Here is a 10,284-nt window from a genome sequence, read left to right as displayed (position 1 = left end):
TCATCACCGATGTTATAAATGACATCGAATGAATTGGAAATTTCAACTTTTTTGGACGATGGACCTGAATTAGGTTCGGCAATCCGTTTTCTTCCGGCTCTTGAGCCCGCCGATGACTTCCCCATGCTGGAAAGAAATGAACAAAAGAAAATGAAAATAATTTTAGCCCTGAAAAGTGCTGATTGGAAAACAAGTAATGATAAAATAAATAATGTCAAATGTTGCTGCAGGTACACAGCAACGATACGATGCTCCGGCGTACGTGTTGACGGCTCAACGGTACAGATGGAAGTGGAGAGGAGGAGTTGAGTTGTTGCGTGTAGTATTTGCGCATTTGTCCGCTTCTTCGTTGCCTGGTATACCAGCATTCCTCGCCTCGAAAACGGATCCCCCTTCCAACCTCTCTTCCACCAGCTTCGACACCAACTTGTCGGTGAAGATATGGTTCAAACACATCTTCTCGATCAATCGTGACACGTAGCATGCAGCAGGTGCGACCACCGGAGATATACAAATAACATCTTCCCCTCATATCCTTCCACACCCTATTTCCTCCCTTACCACTTTCCAAATAGTTCAATTCAAAATGACCCTCGGCACATAATTACTTTTATAAGTTAAAGGCCTGATAAACGTTTAATTAAAAAAAAACAACGAAGTAGTTGGAAAACTACACTCAAAAAATAAACAAAATGATTTTCAAAAAAAAATCATGAACAAAATTTCAATAGAAAAACTATTTTCCCTTTAATATGCACAAGTTGCAATGTATGGACGACTTGTAGCCCTTATAATTACCGAGCTAAGAAAAAAAATTCTTCAAATTCTGAGAAGGCATTTTTTTTGGGAAATTAAGTTTTAGTTTTTGAAATGCATTTTTCTCAGTGTTGCATAAAAAAAAATTCTAAAAATTCAATCATTTTTCCAAAGCTCTTTCATTAACATTTGTGTAGGAATTGTAGTTTTCGAGCTAAAAATGTTTATAAATTTTTTGCCTGAAAAGTTTGGCCCTTTTGAAATGTTAGTCTAGATAGCTTTTGGGAATCCTAAGTATGCCAAGTTTCTTTACTAGGTAAGATCTTTATGTCCAGGATTCATGAATTGTTTGAGCAAAAATATCATAGAACAAAATCAGTGACGAAATTCCCCATCCCATTAACCGGCTCTTCCTATAGCCCTGATTTTTTGTACTTTTTCATACCTACTAAGCAAATGCTTTCAAATTCAACCATTCCCAAATTTGAGCTGATTAAAAGCTACCGAAGCAATCGCTAGTTTATTCACATCACCTATCGCTAATATGTTGAGACCCAAGAAGAAAAATTTCGGATATTTCTTTCGCAAAAAAAACCCACATCACATTTCGGCATCGACAGCATTTGTTGATTTGTATATATATTCATCATCTCAGATTCTTTTGTTTCTGCTTGTTTTTTGTTTGTCTAATCTAAGGTTTTTTTCATCTTCTTGTTTTCGGTTTCTCCACCTTGTTGTTTAGAATAATACACACATACAAATCAAAAAGTAACAAATACAATATGACTTAAAAGAGTTTACATCAAAAATGGCTCAAGATTTTGAACATTGTCTCTCCTATTGGTTTTCTTCATTTTTTTTTTCTTACTGTTTGTCGTCTGCTTTTATAAGTTAATGCTATTCGCGTGTTTATATTGACGCTTCCTTTAATTGATAGGATAGTAGTATTTTTTTGTCGTTAGTTTCTGATTTCTGGTCGTTATCCGTTTGCTTGAATTTTCAAATTGTACAATTGCACTTGCACCCTTACGCTAGAGGAGTTTGTGCAGGTTTACTCTTGGCAGGACATTTCAATCGGCCGTTCCGATAAGCAAGGAAACGGTTTCCGTTTATTGGTTCTATCGAATGATTTGATATTGTAATGACTTTGATCCATTTTGAATTACTCATTGATGGATACGTTTGATGCGCGAAACAATGAGGTTATATTTCAGTTTATGATGTTTTCTATTGATTTCGTGAAACTTTACAAGTATGGGGAATTTTTTCCTTCAGATTTTAAGTGCTTTTTCGAAAATGTTGATTTGGATCTAGCCGATACTGAGCCGGAAGCTATGCTTTGAAAAGTTTGGTCGCTGAATTTGATTCGAATTTTTTAACTTTTTTCCCTTGCAAGGTAGACTAAATATAAATTTTCAGTGGTTTCAAGTCTTGTACGTACTGCATGATTGTAGCATTTTGAGATAGTTTCTTGTCTCAAGTTTTTCCTATGCATCTATAGGTATCAGATTACAAACCGAATCAGTTTTCTCTTCTTTCTTCTTGACTGCTGCGAACGAAATTATATTAAAATCGCTAGAGTTTTCATAATAATGATAAACATAATAATAATAATAATACAATGTCTAACAATTGTTGTTCTGCTTATATATTATTTTAATTTAATTTTTGGTTTTTAAGGACCAGCCTCGTCATGATTTGCTACATACCAGATGAGCATTTACTAAATTGTTTGTTGTTATTTTTTCCTCTCTTTGCTGTTATTGTTGGATCAGACGCTACTAGTTAAGATTTGTCTGTTGGGCTTTGTATGCTTTGGTATTTTTGGTATAATCATATTAGTTTTGGTTTGCTTTCTTCATATGTTTGTTGCAGCTGATTCTCTTGTTGTTGGGTGTTGTTTCAGTTTATTACTTATGAATTGGTATGTCCTTCGTAATTACATTGCTACCAGTAGCAGCTTATTTGGAAACGATACAAAAAAACACTCACACAAACATGCATTTTCTACAATGATGATCAAAACAGCTGGATCTGTGTAAACGGCGGGTTTTTGACAAAAATTCTTACAAGTTATTGAAAGTAGTTTGAATTAATAATAATAAGGAACATGATTTTAATTGAAAAAAATTGTTATGTCGGGATGAACCAAACAAAATTTAGGAGCATTTTGTATAAGCAAGTGAGGTTTGCTACGAACAACAGTCAGCTGTCAGCCGTCTCGCATCTTTAAAGGGTTATGTTATGATCTCAATTTGATTTGTGTTACTATCTGTGTATTTTTGGAAGAGTAACTAAGCTATTCCCACAACGTGATGAATATTCAAATCATTTATATCAACGATAACAAAAATTCTTCATATGTAGGTATCGGTAATTCAACATCATTTAGTTTTAATTCCGACTGAAATACTCAAGCACAAAAATAATTTAAGACTATTGATTTAAAAAAGGAACAAAGTACTGGAAGAAATATATCCAGAATTTAAAAATAAAATAAATTGTTTTGGTACAATTCGATTAAGCTTGTGTAAACCGAACTTAAAGCTATGGGATTTTTTGCCTTACATATATCAGATTGTAGGTTGTGTAATATTTATCCTAAACTTTTTATTCATTTTCGGCTGTTCGGAAGGATAGATTGCAGATTATGTTTCTTTTCCGGTTTGTTGATTGACTTTGAATTCATGTGAATAATAATTTAATTAAAGATAAAATGTACGAGCTTTAAGCTATTCATATACTTGGCGGGTTTAAAACGGTATCATAGACAAAGTGTTACAGTCAAGGTGCAGCAGTTTTCTCTCAGATGTTTAATTTGTTTTCAGTTCAAATCCAGTTTTAAAACGACATTAACTTTCTCTAACATCTAGCCACCATGCACATTTGCTTTCCATAGTTGTTGTATTAGCAGTTTACACTCAGTGGAAAACTATTCTCAATGTTGCGCGATTGATTAGATAGTTTTTTATCTATCGTTTGCTATCCGCGCTATACCTGTTTTCCTTTTGTTCCGGTAATGATTATGTTTTAGCTACCGTTCATCGACTAGTATCTTTCTCTGTTTGTCAAATGCCTCGCAGGCTGTTATTTGCTCTTTCTTAGATTTTTGTTTCTATCTGCAATTTTAACTGCAAAAGGAGCGTGAAACTTTTCAAATTACACTATTTGCCGTCAATACACTCGCTTAGATGATTTTTGGATTAGTGCTTGCTGTTCGATCAGCGCTTGTTTATGACTGCATAAATCTCGACATTTCCTACTCTAAAACATCGACTGGAAGCTATTCACAATATTCGGTTGTAGTAGTTAAAAGTAGTTTGCTATTGTTGTTTTTAGTATAATTTGCAATTGTATTGTATGCGATTCATCTCTGTAACCGATTCTTTGTTGATTGATTTCAGGGTAACTTGCGCGTCGGAAAATTTCAATCGCTTAGTTTTGATTTGTAACTTGGGTTTCCTTCTGTTTCTCTTTAATTTTAATAAATATCGTGTAATCTTTCTATATCTAACGCCTTCTGACAAATTCGTTCTTCGAGTGGGATTGAGTGTTATAATTTATGTACTATCCGGATTGATGTTTTATTTATATTTTGTGTTGTATTTTGGTGCACAAACGGTTCGAGCAAATACGATTGCCAACATGTTCTGGTGCTAAATGACGAATGTTCTTTTTTAGTATATTGGATAAACAGTGGACTCGGTTGATGCGTTTTTCGACGATTACAATCGGAAGTGGAAATTTTCTAACTGCCTATTGTCATGACTTGATGGCTTCAATAAACTAAAATATTCAAAACACGTTGAAGAATACACCAGCGTGCTACTGAAATTCTATGGTAATAATGAAAAAGAATTCTAAGCTGAACGGTTCAACTCTGAAGGGTGTTAACGACAAAAAATTATTACAAATACTTACGCGTATTTGTGGAAAAATTCATTATATGAAGCACGAAGTATCTGGAAATCGAACATTCGACGAAATTATGTACTGAGAGATATATGAAATTCAAAAGTAGCTATGCCATTTGCTAGTATAAATAGCAACATTTGCATTCAAACATGAAACCAACAAATCACGACCACATATTTCTTTATTCATATATTTCTATGGTATGAAAGCTACACGTTTTCCAAAAACTACGCAGAATAAATAAATCAAAAATCGCTTTTCAACTAACAACATTTACCTATACAGGATAAAACTTTGCATAATCTCTTTACGCTACACAGACGCCTACTTCTTTAAATCAAACAGTTTGCCACAGTTTTCCGGCTTTCCGTATTTTTTCTGTTCCGAATTCTCACCTTCCGGAGTAGCAGCGACACCGTACAACTTCAGCGCTATAATCATATCGCGTTTTTCCAACGCCAGCGCCAGATACTGTCCACCGTTGAGGATTTCACAGGATGTAATCCGTTCTTCCGGAGTGTAAACGGCCAGTTGTTTGCCGCTATCCAGTTCCCACAACCGAACCGACATGTCACGACCTTCCTTGTCGCCGGAAAGTAACATTTTGCCGGAGGGATCTAGCTTCAACAACGTAACCGGAGCGCTGTGTCCCGTCAATGTGCATCGGCAATTACCTGATGGAAATGCAAAAAATATTGTTATCTGATCATCCATTTGAATCGTTCCATCCAATAACTACCTGTTACAAGATCCCATATTAATATCCGCGCATCCTCCAATCCTGCAATCACGCACGTATTGGTCTGCGAGATGGCCAGCGAAACGGTATTGCAGGATGGCTTCCATTTCTTGAACAACGTTCCACTTTGCAAATCGTATACGACAATGAAGTTGGGACTCGGTTCGGCCAGTTCCTTGGCAACGACACAAACGTACGAGCCCTCATGCGTAATGGCAGCTAGAGAGGTAATGAAGTCATGGTGCGGTATCCGAAGGTCATACAGCAGCTTCTTCTGGGAAAGGTGCCAAACCAGGAGTGGGAACGGCTTCTGAGTTTCATCCCCACAGACGAGAATTCTATCGAAAAAAAAGAAATGTAAATGTGTATCTGGAAACACTGGGCAAACCCTACCTTCCATCTCCGGACACTAGCAATGAGTTGAGGAAGCGATCTTCACCAGCTTTGAAAGTTGTAACGCAGTCTCCGGATTCCATGTTCATCAAGTTCACGTACATACGATTCCTTGATAAACATACCAAATGAGATGCGTCATGTAACCCAAAGTATGGCATTTTTTGGTTCATTACACCCTTCAACGTAACCTTAAATTGGCCCTCATCCAAATCTACCATTCGGATTTCCCGACGACACAGCACAGCCACACCGTATTCTCCCACAGGACAAATTGCCGATGGTTGTGGCACTCCTAGCAATGTTCGTACCTTGCTACACCTGAAAGAAATATTTTTTGATCAAATTTCATCTACTTTTCCCATTCCCAAAACTAACTCACCTTGCCACATCCCAAACGCATATCTCCTCCCGCTCCGTGCTCAACGAAATCACAAAATAACCATCAATGTTAAGATTCATGATCAAATCATAACCAGCTATTGCTTTCTCGGCACCGGGATCTTTCTTCTCGGCACCGTCTTCGTTGCCCGCCTCGACGGGTCCTTTGATAATCTCTACCTGTTTAAGGAACGTTTGTGGAACGGCCTCGATAAACTCCCGCCACTTTTTAAGGGTCTCGTTGCCGACGAACGAAGAACCCTCCACAGCCATCTGACGCTCCAGGAACACGGCCAACAGCGAGTAGAACTGTCGTCCGTCATAGTTCAGCGCCTTGAAGTGCGTTTCGAAGAATTGCTTCAGCAGCAGTACGTGGTCCGTTTTGCCGCTGCCTCTACTACTATTGGTTAAATCTACTAGAGCAATATCGTGTAGTAAATGAACACATCCGGTAGCGATAACCTTCTGGGACAGCCAAGCCAAATCGGTCAGGAAGCTGCTCTCGGCAAAGGATTCATCGCTCTTTTCCAGTTTGTACTTGTGGTAGGGTAGCTCTATGAGCTTGCGGGAGTTGAAGCTGTTGGGTAGAATGGAGTTAATTTAAAAAGGGGACCATTTTAAAATAAGAAATCACTTTTGGAGAAGAGAATTCTATACTCTACATAGGCATACATGTACAGTAGTTTCTCGATTTTATCACTGTTCGATTTTATCAATACTCGCCAAATTCACGCTCGATTTTATCACGGTTATAGTTTCGATTTTATCACGCTTTTTTAGAAATCATTCAGAAACCATTTCCAGGTCCTTTATTTTCGTTCAAAAGCGTAGAGCGTCTTTGTTCATGATATTTTTTATGGTTTATGTTATGGTATATTCAATTCATTCAATAATATGAAAATATTCAATAATATGAAAATGCCATCGAACTGCTCGCACTTTAGCAACTTTAGCTGTATAATGTTTTAAAGTCGCCATCTGGATTTTGAAAACTTGTAATAATCGACATAAGTTTAACGTCACGCTAATGCTAGTAAATGGCTGGTAAACGGTGGATAATGTGCAACACGAGACCCCATAGTGGTCATATCACCTCTTATTCACAACTCCTATCTCTACCTCCCCGCGGTGCCGGCTGGGGTGCGAGTAACCTAAGCGGAGATCGGGTACCCAACCCCGGTGGATGCTTTGGTCGCATGCAGACTGAGAAGGTGGCCGCACGCGTCTGTTCCCCAGGTCAGGGGCGGCGTGCAACAACAACCGAGCGTCTGTTCTCCAGGTCAGGGGCGGCTCAAACAGCGTCTGTCTTGCAGCAAGCGGCTGAATTTATGAAATGCGGCTCCCGCCAGCTAAGTCCAAGATGGCAGCCCCATCGCGGGATAGGGACTTTAGGCTAACAACCTACTGCTCCCGATTCATAACTTGTTACGGAACCCGAAAGAAATGACCGATCTGGAACTTTGGCGACGACTTTTAGCGGACACGAATTGGAACTTGGAATGTTTTAACCCTTGCCCAACAAGGCAAACTGGAACAACTTGCTAGAGAGGCTAGCCGCCTCAAGCTTGAAATTCTGGGACTGAGCGAAGTCCGTTGGCCTAATACTGGAGAACACAAGACACAATCCGGGCAAGTCCTGCTTTACTCTGGCATACGAGGAGAACATGCTACTCGGGAACGAGGAGTTGGTTTCCTGTTAAGCCCGCAGGCCTACGCGGCCCTCATTAGATGGGAACCGATAAACGAAAGAATAATCGTAGCCAGATTTAGAACACGGGTTAGAAACCTTACAATGGTCCAGTGTTATGCGCCAACTGACGTTGCCGATTTGCAGGAGAAAGAGCAATTTTACAGTCAACTGAACAGCGTGGTAGAGAGAATTCCGAAGGGTGACATTCAAATCCATTTGGGCGACTTCAACGCAAAGATTGGCTCCGACAATCAAGACCTTGAGCGCATCATGGGGCGCCATGGCCTAGGACAGATGAGCGAAAACGGAGAGCTGTTTGTAGAATTTTGTGGCAATAACAACATGGTGATCGGTGGATCGCTCTTCCCCCATCGACCAGCACATAAGGTCACTTGGGTATCCCGAGATGGCCGAACAGAAAATCAAATTGACCACATCTGCATCAGCCGAAAATGGAGAAGGAGTCTTCTTGATGTTCGCAACAAGCGAAGCGCAGACATTGCATCTGACCATCACCTCGTCCTTGGCGAGATACGACTGAGAGTTGCGCGTGTCCAACGGCGCGAGGAGAAAGTCGGGTGTCGATACGACGTCCGCCGGTTGGAGAATCCAGAGGTGAAAAGGGCATACGTTGAACAGCTAGAATCCCGGGCCTCGGAGCTGCCGACAGACGGAACAGTCGAAGAACAGTGGTGTGGAATCAAGAATGCCTTTATCACGACGAGCCATGGTACTCTCGGTAAAGTTTGTGGAAGAAGAAGTGAATGGATGTCGGATGAAACTTGGAGGATGGTCGATGATCGGAGAAAGGCGAAAGTCGGAATTGAGCAGGCATGTACCGGGTCAGCCAAAGCAGCCGCCCGCTTACGATATGCGGAGCTGGAAAAGGCAGTTAAACGAGCTTGTAGACGAGACAAGAGAGCCTGGACAAACTCCCTAGCCGAAGAGGGGGAAAGAGCCGCCGCCAATGGAGATATCCGATTACTTTATGACATTTCTCGCCGCCTCAGTGGTGCAAGGACTAATGCAAGAATGCCGCTGAAAGACCGAGCAGGTCAGTTATTGACCGATCGAACAGATCAGCTCAAACGATGGACTGAGCACTTCGAACAACTCTTCCGAGTCACGAATAGCGATGGTCAACAGAACCCGCAGCTTGAAGCGCCAACAGTAAGTCGCATAAATGGCGTCAACTCGGAAGCGCCCTCGCTGGCTGAAATAGAAGCGGCAATCAAAAACATGAAATCCAACAAAGCACCTGGGATCGATTGCATCCCTGCTGAAATGCTGAAAGCCGACCCTGCCCTTTCAGCACAAATGTTGCACCGTCTTTTCGCTGACATCTGGGATACTGCAACATTCCCGGCCGACTGGATGCAGGGTATCCTCGTTAAGGTCCCGAAGAAAGGAGACCTGACAGAGTGCGGTAACTGGCGAGGCATAACGTTGATCTGTACAACCCTCAAAGTACTCTGCAAAGTGATCCTGAACAGGATCCAGGAGAAAATCGACGCTACACTCCGACGGCAACAAGCTGGATTCCGATCCGGACGATCATGTGTGGACCACATCACAACGCTACGAATCATACTGGAACAAATCAACGAATTCCAGGACTCTCTTCTGCTGGTGTTCGTTGATTTCGAAAAAGCATTCGACCGACTTAATCATGAAAACATCTGGGCGGCTCTAAGGCGACGAGGGGTCCCAGAGAAACTAGTCCATCTCATCGAAGCACAATACGAGGCATTTTCATGCAAGGTCTTGCACGATGGTGTCTTGTCCGAACCAATCCCGGTAACTGCTGGAGTGAGACAAGGATGTATCTTATCACCGCTACTTTTCCTCATCGTAATGGATGAGATTCTGACTGGATCGATCGACTGTGCACCGAACCGAGGATTGCCGTGGAATCCTTTAACAATGGAGCAACTGAACGACCTTGACCTGGCTGACGATATTGTTTTGCTCGCCCAAACACAACCGGACATGCAGAGCAAACTCGACAACCTCACCGAAAGCTCCAAGGCAGCAGGTCTCAAAGTCAATGTCGGAAAGACCAAGTCGATGGAGATCAACACAGGAAATCCCTCCAGTTTCATGGTAGCTGGGCAACAAGTTGAGAAAGTGGAGTGCTTCCAGTATCTTGGTAGCCAGATAACGCCTGATGGTGGTACCAGGAAAGACATCGAAACCCGGATCAGAAAGGCCCGATTTGCGTTTGCGAGTCTCCGAAACATCTGGCGGTCACGCCAGATCTCTCTACGAACGAAAATCCGAATCTTCAACTCAAACGTCAAATCCGTATTGCTGTACGGGTGCGAAACTTGGTGCACATATGCGGTGACGACGCGAAAACTGCAAGTATTTGTAAACCGCTGCCTGCGGAACATCATCCGCGCTTGGTGGC

At 41.1% G+C, this 10,284-nt stretch overlaps 1 protein-coding gene across 7 annotated transcripts in view; it reads right to left on the bottom strand.

The window, feature by feature from the left end:
- Positions 1-1,361: 1,361 nt before the first annotated feature.
- The window catches only part of LOC129744228 (uncharacterized), a 74,605-nt gene continuing 65,682 nt past the window's right edge, over positions 1,362-10,284 (bottom strand). For all 7 annotated transcript variants that reach the window (XM_055736643.1, XM_055736647.1, XM_055736644.1 and 4 more), the window contains exons 13-16: positions 6,186-6,761; positions 5,804-6,124; positions 5,411-5,748; positions 1,362-5,345 (exon numbers count right to left, since the gene is read on the bottom strand). In XM_055736643.1, the coding sequence (XP_055592618.1) occupies positions 4,996-5,345; positions 5,411-5,748; positions 5,804-6,124; positions 6,186-6,761 (1,585 nt within the window). In that variant the 3' untranslated portion in view covers positions 1,362-4,995. The remainder of the gene's footprint in view (positions 5,346-5,410; positions 5,749-5,803; positions 6,125-6,185; positions 6,762-10,284) is intronic.

The sequence above is a fragment of the Uranotaenia lowii genome, chromosome 2 (genome assembly GCF_029784155.1).
Source record: "Uranotaenia lowii strain MFRU-FL chromosome 2, ASM2978415v1, whole genome shotgun sequence".
NCBI classification, from domain to species: Eukaryota; Metazoa; Arthropoda; class Insecta; order Diptera; family Culicidae; genus Uranotaenia; species Uranotaenia lowii.
This window is presented reverse-complemented; position numbering and strand designations above follow the sequence as displayed.